This window comes from Octodon degus, unplaced genomic scaffold (genome assembly GCF_000260255.1).
Source record: "Octodon degus isolate 3935 unplaced genomic scaffold, OctDeg1.0 scaffold00019, whole genome shotgun sequence".
Taxonomy (NCBI): Eukaryota; Metazoa; Chordata; class Mammalia; order Rodentia; family Octodontidae; genus Octodon; species Octodon degus.
Genome location: NW_004524595.1, coordinates 21129463 through 21152485, shown reverse-complemented (window position 1 = coordinate 21152485; position 23023 = coordinate 21129463). Strand labels below are relative to the sequence as shown.

Below are 23023 nucleotides of genomic sequence, written 5' to 3'. Positions count from 1 at the left end.
ACCTTGTATTATATTCTGCCAAATTAAGCATGAAGGACAGTGAGCTGGGGATATAGCTCAGAAGGCATAAACACCTGCCTGGCAAGTATAAGGTGTCCCAAGTGAGATCCCCGATAGCACAAAAAAAAACAACAAAATGAAGGAAAATGAATTGTTTTAACGGTGCTAATACTAGGTTCTCATGAACTGTTTGGAAATAGGATATAAAATATGTGCATCATTTTATTACAAATAGTGTCATTTTTATTTGGTATTACCATTGATTAAACTTGTTTTTCAAAGCTATCCTTTGAGAAGTCAAAATGTGTTATTAGCCTACCTCCACTTGGGCCTCTTGCTGTATGATCACTTTTCCAGGTTATGATGTACATAGCTTTTAAAATATCTATGTACTATAATAATTCTCTTTACCCATACTCTTGTAATGTATTCAGACCCTAAAGTTATAGCAAAAGAGCCAAGCAGTAGTCTTGTGGGGTTTTCTGTAAATGTAAAAATACTTAGATCCAGACTTTGTTTCCTTCTTCAATTTCAAAAATAAAAAATACCTCAGTGCTATGTTTTTCAGTATCACCTGCATTTCTCCAAAAGTAACACCTGCTTTATGTGGAACATAACTTGTAAGAATCACATTTTGGATTTTAAAGAAAGGCTATTAAATATTTTAAAATCACTTATCAACTGACATTTTCCTCTTATTTAATAGTGAAAACCTAACTAGTTGTAATTTTTACAGTGTAGCCTAAGTCTGAATTTCCAAATTCTCTCGTCATTCCGCTACAAGATTATATCTCAGAAAGTTGTACTTGTTTTTTATGTACTAAGCTACTACTGGGGTCCGGCTTTCCAATCTGCCAAGCTCAAGAGGCTCTGGTACCCACTACTTTCTGAAAGGAATTATCCTTTCTGTTGTTAGAAAAGAAACACTAGTGGTAACATCTAACTAAAGGTTGTTCCACGGGGACCAAAATTTCTTGAATTGTTGTCGTAAGCCATGGACATTGCATTTTCTACACTGTAACACACTTCTTACAGTAGAGAAATACTTAAAGTGACCTTTGCTTCATAATAGGTGCTACTGCTCCTGTACATCTGCATGCTACCTGCCAGCTGAGGCTACTTCTGGGTCCCTAGTGGCCAGGTGTTCTCAGTTGTATCATCTGGGTGATTTCAGTTTCTTCAAATTACATTGTAGAATAGACTATTTACAGTAGTTCAGTACACCTGAATTGCTGCATAAACAGAACATGCAGACATTTCCACAGAAAAGTTGTCCTTCAAATTTAAAGAGGCTATTTATGATAGTGTTACCACATAAGCTACTACAGCATAAGCCAGGAGAAAAGAAAGCAAGTGTTAAGCCACTTAGGTGTAGTGAGGTACAAACTTTAAATGAGTGATTACCACTGACGTTGCCATGACAAAATGAGGCAGCTTTAGCACAGTGCTGCTGGAGTGTAGCACAGTTGTTGGTTCTGGAACTTAACCTGTTGTACACATCACCCTTGAGTAAGTTTAGGGTTCACTGTCTTTATTTTTAAGCTTGTATTAAGAGTATTTGAGAGGCTTCTGTTGAGCAGCATATCGATGTTTTCACATCTGCTTTAGAAACTAGCTTATAAATGCTAATGCTGCCTTTAAGTTTATAGAAAGTTGTATAACACAAAAACAAGCACCGGCTATAACACTTTTATTTACATTTTATCTGTTACATTGTTTATTCAGTATAGAAAAAATATGAATACATTCATAGTATTCTCTTTTAATTTGGTAATTCCATGTTGTCAAATATTGACTGCTTTTATATTGGGTGTCCTACCCAATAAAAAAAGGAAGAATGGATCTCACAAACAGTTCTTGTTGCGTTAGTCTACTAAAACAGTAGTAATACTATATTTGACTTTAAGCAAAGAACCTAATTGTGAAAAGACTCAAAATTAAACTACAGTTTTCTGATTTAGGGAAATATTTTTAAAAATACAGATTAATCCTTTGCCCAAGAAAAAGCTTGAAGTCAGCATCTTAAAACACCTCAGTCACAAAGGTGGGAACATATGTTCCTTATAAAGGAGTCATGCTAAAAGAAAATCAAGTGGCAGACCCCAGTGCACCATGGTTCCATATTACACCAAACAAAAGGGGCCATATGTTAACATCATTACATTGGAGAAAAATCCATACTTACAAGTCAGGTTTCTTTTAAAAATCCGTTCTGTGTATAAAATCAATGATCATCTTTTTTGGACATAGTAATTTCATTAAGTGGGTCAAACAAATCAGTGCTACAAAATACAGTATTTTCCATTATCTTTAGTTGTATACACTATGTACAGCAAGCTACTATCTTATACTAAATACAGATGAACAAATTGTTAAAAACCAGAATCAGGACTTATAAATAGTGCAGAAAACGCAAATGCCAAAAAGACGATGCCTCCTATGATTGTCACTAGAAGAAAAGAGAAAAAAGTTAAATAAACCAAGGTTCTCCTACACCCTGATTCTATACTAACAATCAGTGAAGATGCATAAACAAACCTTCAAAACTAGCACCACTCACAACAAAGATACACAACACTCCTGACTGAGCAGGAAGAATTGATTTCTCTGGCAGTGTTTTGGGAAATGAGGTTATGTTAAACTCAGTGCTGTCAAGCATCTGAACTATAACTCGTCTTAAAGCCAAATTATAAGACAGTGTTCAACAACAAACTAAGACTTTAAACTGTCACTAGCACTCAGAATTACTGAATTGCTGCAGAGGACACTCGCAGCAATTTTTAAAGTCAAAGATTTCTTGTACTTCTACATGTCTTACAAGCTACTATGAAGGGCTGGTCAAATAGCTCAGGGGATTAAAGCGCCTTCAAGAAGGTGCAGGGGCCCAGGATTCGATCCCCGGGCCTACCATGCTGGCCCTACCCCTGGGCACACTGAGATGGCAATTGAAACTGGGCGTGGTGGCGCATGCACCTGTAATCCCAGCTCTCGGGAGGCTGTAAACAGGCAGATCCCTCAAGTCCGATCTAGTAGTGAGACCCGGAACACCTGTAGACCCTTCCATAAAAATCCAAAAAAAGCTACTATGGAATTCAGTAATGCTTTTTGGTGAATTTATATTTTACCAGCTTGTACACAAGGGAAAAAGTATGTTTCCAGTGATAGAAAATACTTAGGACCTCAAAAAGGTGAGCACCAGAGCAGCATACATCAGCGCTAAGAACTTAAAGATAATACCCTATTTCTAGTCTCAGTGACTAAAAAAATGATATGCTTATTAATTTAAAAAGTTAGATTATTAAGAAAATCAAAAAACCTTACCAGTTCTGACAGAGATTTTCTGTGCTATCATTCTTCCTCCAATTACTGCCAATCCAGTGCATAAGCAGTGCCCCACTGTTCCACCCACAGCTACACCACAAGGATCCTGGAAGCAAGCACAACTCTCATTCATTTGCTAGTCTGAAACTAAGCTTGAACTTACTCCTTGAAAAAAGGAAACCTTAAGCCCTAAAAATGAAAGATCTACCACAAAGGTACAATTGTAAAAATGTAGTTTTATGAAAGGTGGTACAGCTGCTTGCAGGACACGCACCAGTCATAGCTACGACTAGACATTAAAGCAGAAAGAAGGAAGGAAAACTTGGCTGTTTTATAAAAACAGAAACTCTGGCTCCTACATTCCATGCCCCAGTCCCTTTCCCCGGTGCCAGGAACAAAGTCCTCATCTGGAGGCAGTCAGCATGGAAAAGATAGCCCTAAAGAATAAGCAGTGGCTAGCAAATGATTTAATGTTGTTTGGTGGGGAAGGAACATGTTTAGGGAAGAAGGGAAAAAGGCCAGCTGGAAGACATGGCCAACTGCAGAGTGCTTCTGGATTTCTACAGAAAACCAATGAGTAAGAGAAGAGCCCATCAAACAGGAGCTGGTCATGAAGGAACCTAGAAGCCTGGAGAACAAGACTGGAAGGCAACACCTGCCGTGGTGGCACACACCTGTAATCCCAGCAATCAAGGCTGAGGGGGAACGACTGCAACTGCTGGGAGTTCAAAGCCGGCCTGAACTGAACAGTGAAACCCTATCTCAAAAGGACAAAAAAGAAAAAAGCTAGGTGGCAAGATGACAATGTTGGCCTCTACTGGGGTGGAAGACAACAGGCAGCGAGGAACGGATGAATTCAAGGCAAACTGGGACTAACACGCACACATAAACAGACTACATTTCCCAAATTCTACTTGCACATTAGGACTTCTAAAATTGCTACTCTATTTGAAAATAATACTCAAAGTATCCCTGGTTAAAGAAAATTAAATTGTTCCTTTAATACAGGAGTCAGAGTTTTATTTTGCACACTGAATTCTAAAACAAGGATTTACTATCTGGCAAATTTATTTGACTGAATCTTCTCTACTTTTCACCTCGTGCTCACTAACATCGCAGAAGGCCTAAGAACCTATGCAAACTTCATGAAAAAAAGCCTAATTTCTACCTGTAAGAACTCCATCACACTGCAAGCAGGAAATGAAGCTGATTTGGGAACAGGGCAGGGTGACTAGGTGTACAACCAGTACAGACAGGAAATAAGCCTTTGACTGTGAGGTGATATCTCAACAAAGTAACATTAATTATGCTTTAGTTTTAATACAAAACATAGTCTTCTCTCAAATGTCACTCACCTCTCTAGCTGCCAAAACAATTGTTGTGAGTTGAGAGCGATCTCCCCATTCTGCTAAGAAAGTTAATGTAAGAGCTTGAACAAAAATTGGTGAAATAAAATGCAGCCACTTTTTCTGAGGTATCGTTGTGCTTGCCCCCACTTCAACATCTCCTGGGCCATTTAGGAGTTTGGTTCGTTGAAACTAAAACAAAAAAGACATTAATTCTAGAAAGCAAATCCAAATAGCACATGCAAAAAAAAATTTTTTTTAAGTATTTCAAAGAAATAAAACTTTGGTGAGCCCCAACTCTCCCACCCTCTGAACCACTAGTTCATGTAGCAACAAATGCTATACTCTCAATGCTTCGGTTTCTCTTCAACAAAATAAGTGGCATTTCCTGATCACTTACTGTCCTAGAGGCTATAGAATAAACGTAAAATAACTATGTACAGGTCCTGCTTTTCAGGAGCTCAAATCAGCCTAATTAAGGACTCTGGACTCTGGCCAGGGAGACAGCTCAGTGGCACAAGCATCTGCTGGGTAAGTGCAAGGTCCTGAGTTTGATTCCCAGTACCAAAAGGACAAAAAAAAAAAAAAAAAAATCTGAACACCCATGTTCACTATTTAGCTGCTTCCTTATCTACCACATTACCAGTAACCCGGAATGATATCACAAAGATAGGAATGCAAACCAAACCATCACACTTTTTGTGATGCCCACATGTATCACACAAATGTGGCCACTGAAAAGCCTCTGGCTAGCATTTATTCCCCAGTGAATACCTTTCTGGCTCAGAGTCTTAAGAGTGCCATGACTTACTTCTTCATCTTTCTTCTTTAATTCTGCTTGAACTTCTTCCAATTCCTCTTGACCCTCATCTGGACTCATCTTTAAGCCTTCTCGAAGCATTCTAATGCCAAAAATGGCAAATAATGCAGTTGAAACATAGTATGTATACACCCTGGGGATGACTGTGGTGGCATAGCCGAACAAAACTGGAAGAAGATATGACCAACAGTGTATCTGGTTAGCTGGCAAATATCACAACTAACTGAAGAAACAGCTAACTTCAGAGAAATCCTGGTTTACCCCTGTTAAAAGGGAAAACGGTACACAGTAGAAACTAGTATGTAATGACCTTAATAATTCCACTTATTTCCCTCTAGCATTAATTGAACCCTGATATCCAGCCAAGGTCCTAACTCAGTATCCCAAGATATAAGTGGTCCATCTTCACTAGGCCTTTCCTAAAACACTGACCCCCTCCAGACAAGCTCAGCCAAGCGCTTGCTTGTCAGTTGTGTCATAAGGGCCTGGTATTTGAGGTAGGATAGATACCCGTTAAGGATTCCAAGATTTTATAACTTGGAAAGTATACCACATCCATATGTAGATCCATATTCATTACAAATCTTTTAATTATAAACTTCTATAGCAGTGATGATGAACCCTTTCAAAGCTTTCAATGATAACAGGAGGCTACGGTGCACATGTCATAGGTCTGCCAGCATTGTTCTATAGGCACAAATAATGACATATGTACCACAATTTAAACCTCTCCTTGCTTACAAATACATCCTGAAAAAAATTTTAAATTCCTTATTACATATATATGAATGCACATAGACAAAATGTAGGGATATATTTTTTTTAGCTCTGTCCACTGAAAAGGCTAAGAAACGACATCTCAGGAATAAAGAGCCCACTTTACACCCAGATCTTGAGTTCTAATACCATTTTCCACTAAAAGGCTACTCAGAGAAATGGACAAGACTGGGCAGAGATAATGAACATGCAATATCTTGTTACACTGGAAAGAAAGGAAAAATGAACACAAATGATAGAAGTATGTCACAAGACCATTGGCAAGGTTCCCTGGGCCAAATCTGGAACAATGCCACCCACAAAACATGAATAATTAGCTAAAAGCTGCTGAAAGAACTAAATAAATAGAAAAATGGGAGAGGAAAAGTTCTGTATACAGCAGAATGCCAGCACTCACTGGGAAATACAGGTAGTTGTAAACTTTACATGCACTGAAGGAAGGTAAGGATGATGGAACAAACATGCTAACTCTATGGAGAGCTTTTCATAAGGAAGATTATCAGCCTGCATAGAAGCCACAAGACAGTATAAAAGAGAAACCCTGACATGGAGATCCAAACAAACATAATTTTGCCAATTAAAGCAAACAAATTCTAAAAGAATGAAGCAAAAATAGGTGAATCTGACTAAACGTATGCACAGGTGTTCTTTATATTATCTCACTTGCACAGCTTTATGAATTTAAATTACTTCCACAAAGTTTAAAATTTCCAAAATGAAATGTAGCAAACCTTTACAATCTCCTGAGCATAGTTATCCCTTCAGCCTCAGATACAGCGATCTCCCTTCCCCTGCAGAAGGTATGTTCCAAGAAGGCCAGCAGATGCGTGAGCCCTGGGCTAGAACCAGACCCTAAGTTCATGGAGCTTGTTCCTTTATGCATGCCTGGGGAGCACAGCCACTCCATAGCAGAATTAACCTTCTCTTCCCCCAGTACAGATTGGCATCACTGTTTGGACACTTAGCAAATGTGTGAACACAGCACTGCAGCAGTTGTTCTGAGAAACAAGAGAAACACTCGGTGACAAAGAGTGCTACACACAGCACGAAAATGCCGGCCAAGGGATGATTCATGGCCCAAGCGGGAGGAAGGGCACCAGCACAGACTCAGCGCACAATTTAAGGTTTGGGTGGTCTTTCCTGGGATTTTATATTTAGTATTTTCAGACCGCATTTGACTACAAATAACCAAAACGGCAAAAAATAAAACTTCAGATGACCAGTCTACTGTATCTTAAAAAAGTTATTTACCGATATTTTTCTGCCCTGCCATCTCTGCTGGGAGAAACATTATCACTGTTTTCTTCCCCAAATTACTGTGTTTATTTTCCTTTCTTTACAAATCTTTCCTTGCAGTGAAGCATCTTACTGACAAAAGGACACTGAAATTAACAAAATTTTCAATTTTTTCAACCATGCCTAAATACATACAGTTAAACAAGATACTTGTCAGCAAAAGATGATCCAAATAGGGAGAGTAATTCGGTAATCCAGAAAAGCCTTTTTTGGTATCATGGTTTGCAATTCTCTGTGTGCGGCAAAACTGACAGAGGACCATACTGAGGTGTCAGCTAACATTAAAAATCATTTTAGGAACAGACCAGTATATGATTTTTAGCACTTAAGAGCTTTGAACTGAGTGACATGACTATCAGAAATGTCCTCCCAACAATTTACTTAATGAAGAAAATTCCTCAGCCCTTACATTTATCTTCTCTTAGAAAAGATCAGTGTTGATACTAAGCTTTATGTCACTCTAGCAACAAGTGATAGTCATCCACAGACACACAAATGAATTTAAAAATAACAAACAACCCATTATATCATTAAGACACACATTTCCAGTTTTTAAAGAGCCAGGTCTGGAGATGCACACCTTTAAACTCTGGGAGGCTGAGGGGTCAGGAGGATCGAAAATTGAAGACCAGACAATTTAGTGACTTAGTAAGACCCCGCCTCACAATAAAAATAGGTAGAAATATACCGTACTACATAGGCTGCTAGTTGGACCCTCAGTATCACAAAAGAGTTTATGAGGTTTTTTCCCAAGGGAATGATGGTGATGGTAGGTATCAAACACTAACAGTGTTTAGCATCCATTGGGTATATTTTAAACACTGCACCAGTCTCACTTTACACAATATACCAGAAATCACATTTTTGTAACCCTTTAAATGAGTAATAAAAAAATTCAGGTAATTCAGTGTGACAGTGGGTACATAATTTTCCAAAATGATTTTCAAGATGACACATAGGGAAAGGTTGGCAGATTGCTGCGGTACATCAGCTCAAGGTCACAGGTGAGGGCTGGCAGACAGTGCCAGCAGCTAGAAGGAGACACATGCCTAGGACACAGAAGGCACTGTACTCTAGCAGAGGAAGAGAAGGAGCTGAACACCGAAGAAACGGGGAGGACCACAAGGAGTGATTCCAGAGAGATCCCACGCAGACGCCAGAGACTTCCATCCACCCTTGAAGCTGCAAAATTCAGCAACACACGTCTCTGACTCTATGCAAACTCATTTCAAGTGATGCCACCATCTGCAACTCTCCCCATTTCCTGTCTCCGTAATCAACTAGCTATGCTCGCTGAGGCAGCACAAGTACTAAAATGTAATTAACCTGCTCCTGAAGGGAAAGTTGTTTTTACTGATAATTCCCATACAGCAATCAAATTATTTTAATTGGTAAAATGCTCACTAATATGCTTCTAAAGACAAACTCATCAAGTATACATGTACCAAGCAGCCAGAAATGAACTTGTTCTGCACTGTAAGAAATGAGTTTACCGGGGACCTGCCCAGCAGCTCAGTTGTTTAAGTGCCTGCTTAAACAAAGCCCTCAAGCTCAAGCTTCTGGGGTTCCAACCCAGACAGTCACTGCAAACCAGAAATGCCCTAAAGGCATTTCGAGCCTCCAAAAAAAAAAAAAAAAAAAAAAAAATGAGTTTACTATGACAAATTTAAGGCAAGCTGCGGGGAAGTGAATGACAAGGCACTCCAAATAACATACTCATTAATACACATCACAGCTGATGAAGTAGAAGATATAATCGCCATTTGACAGGTGGAGACTACAGCTCAAGATGTGAAATAACTTACAATCAGGCTAACCCAGGGCAAGTTACAAACCCAAGTTTGGTTCCAAGAGGAAAAGCACTACTTCCATCAAACTTCATGGCTGTGGGTGCCGTAAAATCAAAAACTGGATTGTTCTTTTAGTGTTAACCTTTCTTATGATCTAAAGCTTTGAAAAACCAAAACCTTCAAATTAATAAACAAAACAGTAACATAAACAAGGAGTTCTGGGCTGCCAAATAGTTCAGCAGATTAAAGAACCTGCAAGCAGGCCCAGAGGCATGCTGTGCCAGCCCCGCAGGGCAGGCTGAGATGGGTGTGGTGGCGCAGGCCTATAATCCCACTCTTAGGAGGCTGTAAACAGGCAGATCACTATGAGTCTGATCTAGTAGTGAGACCCAAATACCCTGTAGGCCCTTCCCTAAAATACAAAAAAAAAAAAAAACAAAAAACGGTAGTTCTAAGAACATTTCATTTCCTATTAGGATAGTTTATAAAACACATTAAAGTGAAAGTCATTTCTTAGCCATTACCTCCCACGTGTTCACTTAACAAGAAAATACGTAATTATGGTCCTGAATCTTATTTCTAAAATATGAAATATAAATAAGCAAACTTGAACTAATTTTTAAAAAAAAGCTGAAAAAGAACTTAGTACAGTGAACAAATGATGGAGAATGCATTTTGGCTTGAAATAGTAAAAGATTTCATTTAAAAAGTATAATCTGGGCCGTAAGAATTAATGTATTAAAACCACTTGCTGTTTACTAAATTCTAGAACATAAACCAAATTCCAATCCAAGTAGCTGAATGAATCAAGGGCTCAACACCACACACCATGCCTTACTCTTAACTCAGCAAACAGGCCAGGGCTAGCAGGACACTCACCTGACAAGCACGTCATGAGGGCCAAGGCCAGCATGGCACCAGCCAGCACAGTCAGCCGGTTATAGCGCATGGCCATGATGGCTGCTATGAAAAATGTCTTGTCACCCAGTTCAGATACAATGATGACGGATATGGCTGCGACAAACGCATGAATAAATCCTAAATTAGTTTGAGTAGCTGGATCTTCTTTATTGGCATGAATTGGGGCAGCTGGTGTAAATCCTTTCTGAAATAAAAAAATACAATTATCAGTTAAGTAATTATCAGGTAATTACCAGAAAAAAAATGGGAAATCTCTTCTTTTGCATGTTAATTAAGATTGAGGGTTTTTTTTTTTTTGTCATGATCATTATCACTTTGAAAGACATTAGAGGCTGGGGAGATAGCTCAGTAGAATAAGTGCCTGCCTCACAAGTGTAGGGTCTTGAGTTCAATCTCTGGTACCACAAAAAAAAAAAAAAAAAGACATTTTAAAGACAGTTATCTTTGATAGCAGTCAGTATAATGAAAATGGGTAATTCTCTAAAATAATTTAAAATAAATACAAGTAAGGCATGGAATCCCAGCACTCTGGGAGACTGAGGTACAAGGATAGTTAAGTATGAGCTCAATCTGGGTAACTAAGTGAAATCCTGTGTCCAAAAATTAAAAGGAGCTAGGGAGATAGCTCAGTGAAGTGCTTGCCTGGTAAGTGCAAGGTCCTGAGTTTGAGCCCTGTACCACCAAAAAAATAAAAAAATAAAAAGGGCAGGGCCAACAAGATTTCTCAGTGGACTAAGCACTTGCTTAGGCAAGCACAGGGGGGACCAGGGTTCCGTCCCTGGCACTGCATGCCTCACCCCTGGGTGTGCTGAGCCTGCGATAGAGTCTGGGTATAGTGGGGCACACCTGTGATCCCAACACTAGGGAGGCAGAAAACAGGATCACTATGAGTTCAAGCTGTAGTGAGACCCTGTACACACACCAAAAAAAAAAAAAAAAAGATAGATAGATAGATAGACAGATAGAGCAAGGAATATATGTAGCTCAGTCCTAACACCCTGGATTCACTACCTAGTACTGAAAAAAAAAAAGCTATATCCATACATTAAAATTATTTTAAGTATTTGTTATCTGAGAGTTAGCTTTTCACTACGTCTCACTAAAATTTTTATTAGTTAACTTGTAACTTGGTTGGAAGATCCAGAATTTATCAAACATTCAAGTGCCCTGAAGCCTGAGAGAAATCTCATGAAGGATTCAGCTCTCACAGGCTACTAAGAGTTAGCTCTAGCTAAGGTAAGATTTAATACAACTGGATGTATGGGTGGTAATATAATGAAGTTTAAAAATATCCTAGACCAAAAAAAAAAAAAAAAAACCCAGAAGGGAGTAAATCCCAATAAAAAGATAAACCAGAATCTTTTGTGGTATTAAGATGAAAATGTGACAAAGCTCCAATGAGCACAAAGCACTGTACCTTCCCATGTAAGTGACCAGCTCCCAGTACTCAGTGCTGTTCAGCCCCTCACCACTGCTCTGAACTCTTACCTGTGACGGAAGGAGATTCTATGGTCAGGGCCTCGCAAGCTACTACTGAGGCCAAATCCAGCCTCTTTGGGTGAATGTTACTTAACATTTTAAAAAGACTGTAAGACAAAGATGCATCAGGAGGGGGACGGTAGGAAGATAAAAGCCTTGACAGTAGAGAGGAAAGGAAGGAAAAGAGTTAACAGGAAGACTCTATACCAGAGATCTTATAAGCCTCTGTATAAGATCTTATCAGCACAGCAGTGACCTGAAAAACCTGTAATATTTATCCTTGGATCCTTAATAAAAAGTTTGCTGGTTCCAGCTCTAAAACAATCACATGAGAGACCAGGGAAGCCAGGGTATCACTGTCTAATACCAGGGAAAGTTTGTGTGAGTCTACTCATTCTGTAAGGCCCCAGAGGTCAAACTGAAAAGAAAGCCCCTGAAGTGGGCTTCAAAGAGAAGGTAAACTCCCTTTTTCAAGGTCTTGAGATCCAGAAGGAAATGGGCTACACACTGCTCTCAATCATGGGGCTGTGTCACCTGTGCAGCCGCTGCTGGTGAGCCACAGTGCCCTGGGGCTCCCCCCCACTTTCTGTGGTAATCACAGAACTCTGCTGCTGTAACATGAGGGCAGCTTTGGGTAATATTTAAATAAGTATGGCTCTGCTGCAATACAACATTACAAAAAACAGAGCTCAGTGTGGTTGCACATGCCTGCAACCACAGCTATTCAGGAGACTGAAGGAGGATAGAAAGTTTGAGGCCACCTTGAGCAACTTAGACCCTGTCCTTTATTTTGCCTGTTGAAAAGTTTAAGTGATACAGGGGCCAGGGAGATGGCTCAGTAGGACAAGCACTTCACTGGCAAATGCAAGGATCTGAGTTCAATCCCCAGTTCCGCCAAAAAAAAAAAAAAAAAGTTTAAGTGATACAGATCACTGTATACATGTATGAGATACAGCGTGACAACTTAGTACCTGTATACAGTGATGATCAAATAAAGGTAGTTAACATTTCTAGCTTCTTAAACATTTATCATTTCTTTGAGGGGACGCCTAGGGGCTCCTGGTTTTGTTTTTTAATTAGTTTCCTTGGTATACTTTTAATATACTACACACATTCATTGCAGGGAATTTATACTTGTACACAATATATCCTGATTCTTCCTTTTTCCCATTTCCTTCCTCTCCCTTCAATCCTTCTTGAAACAAAAGTGAAAAAGGCTGGGTTGCAGCTTAGTAAATCAACCGTGACTTCAAACTTTAGTATCACATCTCTCTCTCTCTCTCTCTCTCTCTCTCTCTCTCTCTCTCTCACACACACACACACACACACACAGAGGCAGTCAGTGATAAACTAAAGTTTGCTGACCCCTGGACTATAAAGGCAGAGAAAGAAAAGAAATATATACCTCTCACTGTATTCTTCTGTACCTTTGGAATTTTTTTTAATCATGCACACCGTACCTCTCTTCCCAACTTTTCACTCCAGCTCCTGAAAATCAATCCCTGCTAAATTCTGGCTGGCCTCAGGCAGACTCGACCACAGGACACAATGCTCTGGAAAGTCTCAGTGAAGGGGGACTTACTTCAGCACAGTACATGCACTTAATTCCCTTCCACAACTCACATTCCATGCATATTCTGAGGCCAGTGCAAATGGCTGGATGATTGGTTGGGACAAAGTAAGATGAAACTGGGCTCAGAATGAAAATACTATATATTTACAGACTAACTTAAGAGACAAGGCAGAAGCCCTTAAAAGTTTCTGAGTATGAGACACAAACATGAGAAAGGTACTGCAATTAGTAACTGGGCAGAGAATGATAAATAGCAGCAACTGGACTACTAAAGTCAGTACCTTCAGACCAATGCTGAGCAAATTAGACAAAAATTGATGTACCTGATAGAAACAAAAATAATTAAATAAATAGGCCTTTAGAAATGGGGAAGAGGAGATAGCTCAAGGGCATAAGCACCTGCCTAGCAAGTCCAGAACCTTAATTCAATCCCTGATACTAAATAAATAAATAAATAAAGGAATGGCATCTGGTAAAGCAGCGTATGTATCTAGTTGCTGCAGCCTAAATCTGCTACATCACTACAAAGTTTTCCACCAAAGGTGAAGAGATAAAGCTCAAAAAATGAGCTGTAAAGATAAAAGCCAGAGGGGTCGGGGTGATGGCTCAATGGAATAAGTACTTCCCTGGCAAGTGCAAGGGCCTGAGTTCAATCCCTGGTTCCGCCAGAAAAAAAAAAAAAAAAGATAAAATCCAGAAAGCTGCTCTTCATCAAAAACAGAACAGAAACAAGGCTTACAACACCCATCTTGAATTACCTATGTCCTCAGGTTGCTCACAAGCAAGAAGTACACACAAGCTGTCCACTCAGCTCAACAGAAGACAGTGTATCTCACTCAGCATCACAGTCCTCTCAGAGATCGCGCAGTCTCCAAAGCTTCCATTCCCGCTCTAAGAGTAAAACCTCTCACCCTGGCGGAGCCCAGCCTCTGAGATGAGCTCTCACCCATCACCAGGGCCTTGCCTTCCTGTTTCTTATGCCTGGGTACTTCTTTCCACTGGGCTTCATTTTAGCCCTTTGGACGTTAAGGTCACAGTTAAATCACTTCTCTTTGTTCCCAAAAAAGGAAGTGGTACCCCACATTACTGCTATCTCACCATCCTTTAGATAGTCCCTTAGAGGTCTAAGTCCAAAAACAAAATATCTTCTATTTCAAATACGAAAATTCTAATGTAATCATATCCTAAATCTGTCTCTTCTCTGAATCACCTGTAGACTTGTCTAATTACTATATGCCAAATCTAAAGAAAAATACTTAAATAACTGTGTCTTTGCAATCCTAACTCTATATGAATCTAATGGATTTTTAAAACTCACCTTTTTATACAAATAATACCTGAACATGGTGGGGGGTAGCACATAGTCCTAAAAAGTCTGAACAATAAAGCAGACAGTGCTAGGAATGGTAGTGTACAACTGTGAGGCAGAAGGGGTGGCAAGTAAGCCCAGCCCGGACAACCAAATGAGTCAGCAATACCCTGTAACTCGGGACATGCACTTCCTTAGAGAAACTTAAGTCTTCGCAGTCAACTTGGACATCATCTGGCTTCCAGTGCAGACTCTCCAGCTCGGATCCTTAAGCTTTCTGTCACAGATTCTTCAGCCTTCTGTAGCAGACCCACTGGCCGACTGATAGAGACTTGCATGGAACACTACAGTTAGCTTCAGACCTTGACTGAATCCTTCAGTCTCAGGTGTGCAGACGCCTTCTGCATGCTACCTCACCCAACTCTGTGTCTGACTGTCGTAGGCCAATCTTGTAATTTCTTGTACATTTGTACATCTTGTGTTGTATCTGTTCCTTGTATTTTCTGTTCCTCTGGTAAAACCCTGACTAATACAAAACACGGTACTAGGAGTGGGGCATTAGGATAATCAAATGGATCTATTTGGCATATTAGTTTAAACAGCTCACACCAAGGAGTATCAATATGCTCCTTAAGATCAGGAGAGACTATGGTGTCTTTAGGTCTCATCAATTATTGGAGCCAACTCCAGGAATTCTTAAAGCCATTTAAAAATGTCATCATTATATTCTGTTTTTGGGATGCCTTGAGCATGTGCCAAGATTAAAGGCAATTTTGCATCTCACCCAGTCCAGGGTTTGCCTTGTGCTGAAACCATCCACACTGACGTAACAGACCCCACCTCCAGCCAGTTCCATGCCTGTGAAGGTCAGCTTTCCCCTGTTGTGTTGACCAATTCAGCCACTTGCTGGCACCATAATAGGGAAGTGGATCTCGCCTCTGGGAATTTCTGGAGTTTGTCCTTTTGTGGGCACCATAACAGGAAAGGGGAGCTCTGACCCCTGCTCTGTTCACCAACTGGGCCACTTGCTGGTCCATGATAAGGAAGTATAACTCTTCCCCAGGCATTTCTGAGACTCGTCTTTGCTGGCACCCCAACAGGCAATGGCAGCTCTCCCCTGCCATTGGAATTCACCAATTCCACCACTCACTGTGGCAATAGTACTGAAGACTGTGCTACAATGGGAATTTCTTGAACTAGCTCTACCTTGGCACTATAATGGTGAGGATACTTCAGAATATCTCACAGATAAATATCTATAGAACTTAGCTAACTAGAAAAATATTATGTAACGTATTCTATAGATTGTTTCTGCTTACTGAAGATATTTTCTTCTGCAGTAAAACTGATCTGCTGCTTTGGTGTTAACATGTTCACAGTATTCTGTTCTAGTGTATGTAACATGCATGTATCAGTTGCATCACCATCTTGCATGGACCATCTTGGCTAGACTACAGTTCCCAGCTACAACATCAGACACAAAGGCTGGCAACGTAGGTATTTTGGGGATGTGAATATAGTCCATAATCAGTTGGCTTTAATTAAGGGGAATTGTTGGGAGTTCAAGTGAATGGATCACATTCAATGACAGGAAAGACTTTAAGATAAAAGCTGAGGTTTCTCTGCAAAGCACAAAGTAAAGCTATTAAATCAGTTCAGGGACATGCCTGAGAGTACCTTGCCCATTAAGAATGGCTTACCCCATAGGTAACTAACTTGCCTGGTCAGTCCCCATAAATGTCAGATCCTTACAGTATCCCTCAATTAAAAAAACAAAAATCAAAACACTAAAAAAGGGGCCAGAGAGATGGCTCAGTAGAATAAGCGCTTGCCTGGCAAGCCCAAGGGCCTCAGTTCAATCCTCGGTTCTGAAAAGAAAAAAAAAACAAAAACACAACACTAAAAGAGAAATAAAAATATAAGAGAGCTAGGAAGTACATTACTTACTGTACCTAACAGTAGGGGCAACTACAATTAACAAAAGCTGTTATGACAATCACAAACATGAGAAGATACTGGGGACAAATAGCCTTCAATAATTTTGCCAAGTTCATACAGCCAAAAGAATGTACGACTATAAATTTTTAACAGGAAAGTTAACAGTATTAAATGAGAACTAAAAAAGGACTTGGCAAGCTTCTAGATCACAGGTATTTTTTAAAATGAAATTTCAGACTGGGCGTGGTGGCATGTGTCTGTAATTCCAGCATGCCACCACACCCAGCACTGCAGAGACTGACACAGCAGGATCACTACAAGTCTGAGCTACGTAGCATAACCTTGTACCAAATAAATAAATAAATAAAAGATTTTGTTTTAAAAAAATGAAGTACAAAACCAGCTAATCTCTTATTAAGTTTGGTTTAAAACTGAAGAACTGGGGCTGGTGAGATGGCTCAGTGGTCTAAAGCACCTACTTAGAACAAGCTTAGCAAAGCCCAGGAGACCACAGTTCAATCCCCCAGCACCACATGCCAGCCAGCCCCGCCCCCTGGTGGGCTGAGCTGGCCACACACACACACAAATAAATAAAAAATTAAAAAAATAATAAAATAAAAAAATAAAACTGAAGAACTGGGCTGGGGAGATGGCTCAGTCTAAGTGCTTGCCTGGCAAGCGCAAGGGCCTGAGTTCAATCCCCAGTTCCGCAAAAACAAACAAAAAAAACAACCCTAAAGAACAGAGGGCCAGTGAGATAGTTCAGTGGACTAAGTGCCTGCTTAGGCAAGTGCAGAGGCCGGGGTTCAATCCCTGGCACCACAAGCCTTGCTGGCCCTACCCTTGAGAGAGCGCTGAGCCAAAGTCCACATGGTAGCACATGCCTACAATTCGAGCGTTGGGGAGGCTGAAAACAGAAGGATCACTACCAATCTGAGCTATGTAGTGAGACCTTGTACCAAATACAAAAGGAAGGAGGGAAGGAAGGAGGGAAGGAAGGAAGGAAGGAAGGAAGGAAGGAAGGCAGGAAGGCAGGCAGGCAGGCAGGCAGGCAGGCTGGCTGAAGAACACAAAGTAATGCAATCAAATTGGATTAAGTGGGCTGGGGATATGGCCCAGCCACATAGTGGCTACCTGGCCCTGAGTTTGATTCCTAGTACTTCCGCACAACAGAACAGGATTAAGCGAATGACTTTTTCCCCTTAAAACTGGAGAAACTTGTGAATAGTGTAAACAGGTAGAAAAAAAGTAACAGAAGCAAAGAGAACAAATTCACTTAGAGGTCAGACGAAAACAGAAACATGGACACACAGGAGGTATAGGAAGTACAGTTCTATGTAAAAGACAGTATGAGCACAGAAGCAAGTATTCAGATCCACACAGAGTCAGATGTAAGCAGTGCAATTCCAGTTTTGGTATCCACCAGTCACAGTGTTTATACCACAATAACTAAGAAGATACTAGTGTTGCTTAGCACAAATACTACTTCAGTATTTGAATGTCTGATACACAAATAATACCTTGAAAATGGGATAGACAATTTATAATTTAAGAAAAAAACTTTTTTTGCTTAAAGTTAAAATTTTGATTTCAAACTAGAAAATTATGTGGATATACACATGTGTGTATATAGCGTATACTTTATATCCACCATATATAATATGTAACATTTTATTTTATATGTAACGCTAATAATATACTAATATTACAGTATTTTATATACACTGTGTCTATATAGCCTCACTTAGAAAGTATTCTTTTACACTTTTACCATCCACAGGAGAAAAAAAAAAAGTGACAGCAAAGAAAGAAAAAAAATTCCTACTCCAGGCTCTAGAGTTCAAATGAATACAAATGTGACTATACTGATATCCGCATAAGACTCTCCATCTATACATGATGAAACTAGAGATACTTGTTTTAAAATACAACCTTCAACCTGCTAGCAAGAAAAAGACTGAAGGTTAAACCTGACTTACAGGAAACTGAATGCTGAGACCATAGTGTTAAGTGAAATAAATCACACAAACTTATAAACATTGCATGCTTTCTCTTACATGAGAAACTCAAAATATAAAGAGCAAAATAAACAATAAATAGTTACAGGAGGGGGCCTGGGCCTAGCTCAGTCCTTTAAGTGGCTGCTTCCACAAAGCTGTCAGGCTCAGCTGGCTGGAGTTCGAACCTCACAACTCTCCAGCTGGCCAAACGTGCCCTGAAGGCATGCAAGGAACAACAACAAAAAAAAAAATCCTTATGGGCCGGGGAGATGGCTCAGTGGAATAAGTGCTTCCCCGGCAAGCACAAGGGTCTGAGTTCAATCCCCGGTTCCGGAAAAAAAAAAAAAAAAAAAAAAATAGTTACAGGAGGACTGATCCTTTGCAAATAGGGAGAGAACCACGCGATGCAAGGAAGGGTAAGGAGCTATGGGAAAGAGGAGAAAAGAATTCAGGTATGTCATGTACTGTATCAACTCCCCATGAGGAATGTGCTCACTGCATACTGCAAACATGTACTATAAAAAATTAGAAAAGGTGAATGTTTGAGATGATGGGCATGCTATGTACCCTGACTATACAACGTACACAGTGTGGAAATAACACAAAGTGCCCTAAAAATGCACTTACGTGCCTATTAAAAAATAAAAATAATAAAGCAAAGGAAAAAAAGCTACCCAACAAAAAGTTTATAAAACAAAAAGAGAAAGTATTTGAAGACAAAGGCATCAGTGGAAAATGCTTAGGACTTCTGAACTATCTCAACACAACTGACAGGCCAGGAAAAGCTTTTTCAGGTTATAAATGTGTGTAACTTAAAACAATGATACCACAAACCTGTTTTCAAAAGACTGCATTAAAATTAAAGAACATTTAATACAAAATTTTTACTAATATGCATTTTTATTTGTGGATAATTTATTGTTTTTAAAATCAACTTTAGTCTTATTAATGTTTATATTTAAAGTGTATATTTAACAATTACATTTTTATAAAATACACTTTTAAGAAAGTTTATCAGTTTTATTTTCAGGAATGTTAACATTCTGTACTTTTTAATTTGAGACAGGATCACATTATGTATTTTAGGATGGCCTCAAACTTGCTGCTTAAAACATTCTACAGGGAAGGCACTGTCACAGTTAAAAAATAACACATAGGAGAAATGACAAGAGATGGTAGCATAAAAATAAGAGCAAGGACCTGTCCTAGGTCAGGTAATAGGATTTTGTGGCTTTATCAACAGTGTAGGCAACCAGAAGAGTTCTTTAAACTTCGAGAATATGTAGTACATTGTAAATTTTATTAAATCTAGCTGCTGTCTCAACTAGATTTACTCAAAAGCATACTCAAAAATATGCTTCTTGCATTCTAAAGAAATAGGAAAAGAAAAATAGTGAGATGTCACAAAACATAAAATGCACAGAAGAAAGGATCCAAGAGATCAATAGCACTTTTCTAAAACAGATTTGTAAGCTGAGGTTTATTTGTAACTTTAAAAAATTCAGTGATCTCCTCCAACTATTTTTTTAACCCAACTATACAGAAAAAACATTCCAAATGTAGAAATCCCTATTTAAATAGTTCAGCCACTTCACCTTAAAGCACCTCTAGAAAATACAACTACTTGTTCATAATGTGGCATCAAAAAATTAAAGTACCCCATCCTTTTAAATGATCTTAAAACATGCTGTACTACAGTGCATAAAGTAAAAAATATGTGAGTTGTATTAAAAGGTTGTATGAAAATACAATTAACACAATTATATTTTGTATAACATTAGAATAAATTTCTAATTCAAAAAGAGCTCCCAAGAATGTATGAGGGGCTGGGGAGATAGCTCAATCGAATAAGCGCTTGCCTGGTAAGCACAAGGGCCTGAGTTCAGCCTCTGGTTCCACAAAAAAAAAAAAAAAAAAGAAAAAAAAAAAGTATGAAAATATTAAAGAAGAAAAACTCTTATGCTCTCTATATCCTTTTTTTGTAACCCTTGTTTTAACAATAAGGATCCTTAAGCCCACTTAAATGTGGTCACAGGACTACAGCTAGATTTTTACTAGCTTCCTAAAGGGGATTATTAATAACTATAGCTACTATTAACAGTTATACATTCCACTATTTCTTTCTTAAATATTGCAACATAAAAGCTAGGCACTGTGGTACACACCTGTAAGTCTAGTTTCTTAGGACATTGAGGCAGAGGATTGCAAGTCTGAGGCCAACCTAAGCAACTTTGAGACAGTTTGTCTCATAATAAACAGCTAAGAATATAGCGGGGCTTGCTCAGAATTCAATCCCCAGTACTACAACAACAACAAAAAATCACAATATAAAACTTCAGTGAAATGCTTAGAAAGTTACACATCCATCAATCTCACTCATATGTAAGGTTACTGACCCTATAATTAATTGTTTTAAAAGACACTGCTGATACCGGGTTAAAAGATAATGGGCTAGATGATGAACCCTAAGAATAAAGTTAATGAATCAGCATGTTAGTTCAGGTTCTGAAGTGGATGCCTGGAGCAGGGCCAGCTAAGCCAGCAAATGACAAGCAGGGTTGTCTGAAGGGCTCAGAAAGGCAGGGTGCACAGAGAAGTGGATGTGAGGACCCCTCGCCCCAGGTCCTCACCTGTGGCCTAGATATCCTGGATTGTATCTGGCAAATGACTTCTCATGAACTCTGATTTGCACTATACATTTCTACTAACACAAAACATTTATTCTTGAGTTCAAATGCTTCTTCTGATCTTTTTTTCGAAATTTTACAGAATTAAAAAAGAGCCCTAGAATTAACTACATAATCAGCTGAAACTGAATTTTCTAAACCAACACCAATCTATTAATGGGTTAGTGGAATCACAGTTCAGGCAGCCTAGTTAAAGGCCTCCTTCTTAATTTCATCCAGTTGGTCCTTTAAGGAGGGAGGGAAGGAGAAGAGATAGGAAAGGACAGAGGAGAGCCAAAAAGCAATCAGGCACAGGGACCCTGTATCGAATAAAAAAAATAATTTTTAAAATTTAAAAAATAAAAAGGTTTTGCCCAATTGATTCAGCCTCTTTCCTATGTAAGTATTTAATAACTGACAGAAATGAGATGCAATCAATTCAATTTTACTCAGAGAAAACAACTTAAAGAAGGCCATGAATAGGTAAGGTCTGTTGCAGAAGAGACAAAGTAAAAGATAACCATATTCTCAGAACACTAAAACACTAGTGATAGATAAAACATGTGCACACATTAGAGAACCCAAAGCAGCAGAATGTAAGTATAAGCACAGACAGAAATTAAAAAAAAAAACCTCCCATAAAGGGAGGAAGGGAAAGCCAAGCACTGAGATCAAAGCCCTGTATCAGTGTACTACCCAATTAACCAGTAAAGTCCATGCATAAATAGGTTAAAAGAGAACACAATGAGTGCTAAGAACACCGTGTAAGACTCAGCAGGGTGGGTTCTTATTTTAGTTCTACCTGGAACTAGCGTGCAGCTCTGGGGCATTAAACCACCACTCCTTCCTAAAGGATTTCCTCATCCAAGAACAGAAAATACCTGGCAAGTGCAAGGGCCTGAATTCAATCCCTGATTCTGCCAAAAAAAAAAAAAAAAAAGAACAGAAAATGGCACCTGGTCTACCTGCTTCAACTCCTTAACAATTACATTTTTATAAAATACACTTTTAAGAAAGTTTATCAGTTTTATTTTCAGGAATGTTAACATTCTGTACTTTTTAATTTGAGACAGGATCACATTATGTATTTTAGGATGGCCTCAAACTTGCTGCTTAAAACATTCTACAGGGAAGGCACTGTCACAGTTAAAAAATAACACATAGGAGAAATGACAAGAGATGGTAGCATAAAAATAAGAGCAAGGACCTGTCCTAGGTCAGGTAATAGGATTTTGTGGCTTTATCAACAGTGTAGGCAACCAGAAGAGTTCTTTAAACTTCGAGAATATGTAGTACATTGTAAATTTTATTAAATCTAGCTGCTGTCTCAACTAGATTTACTCAAAAGCATACTCAAAAATATGCTTCTTGCATTCTAAAGAAATAGGAAAAGAAAAATAGTGAGATGTCACAAAACATAAAATGCACAGAAGAAAGGATCCAAGAGATCAATAGCACTTTTCTAAAACAGATTTGTAAGCTGAGGTTTATTTGTAACTTTAAAAAATTCAGTGATCTCCTCCAACTATTTTTTTAACCCAACTATACAGAAAAAACATTCCAAATGTAGAAATCCCTATTTAAATAGTTCAGCCACTTCACCTTAAAGCACCTCTAGAAAATACAACTACTTGTTCATAATGTGGCATCAAAAAATTAAAGTACCCCATCCTTTTAAATGATCTTAAAACATGCTGTACTACAGTGCATAAAGTAAAAAATATGTGAGTTGTATTAAAAGGTTGTATGAAAATACAATTAACACAATTATATTTTGTATAACATTA

General features: G+C 38.9%; 1 protein-coding gene across 1 annotated transcript in view; it reads right to left on the bottom strand.

Moving 5' to 3' along the window:
* Nucleotides 1-2097: 2097 nt before the first annotated feature.
* Tmem165 (transmembrane protein 165) overlaps nucleotides 2098-23023 on the bottom strand; it is a 23221-nt gene continuing 2295 nt past the window's right edge. The window contains exons 2-6 of the mRNA XM_004627516.3: nucleotides 10230-10455; nucleotides 5479-5654; nucleotides 4677-4859; nucleotides 3322-3427; nucleotides 2098-2449 (exon numbers count right to left, since the gene is read on the bottom strand). Coding sequence (XP_004627573.1) covers nucleotides 2373-2449; nucleotides 3322-3427; nucleotides 4677-4859; nucleotides 5479-5654; nucleotides 10230-10455 — 768 coding nt within the window. The 3' untranslated portion in view covers nucleotides 2098-2372. The remainder of the gene's footprint in view (nucleotides 2450-3321; nucleotides 3428-4676; nucleotides 4860-5478; nucleotides 5655-10229; nucleotides 10456-23023) is intronic.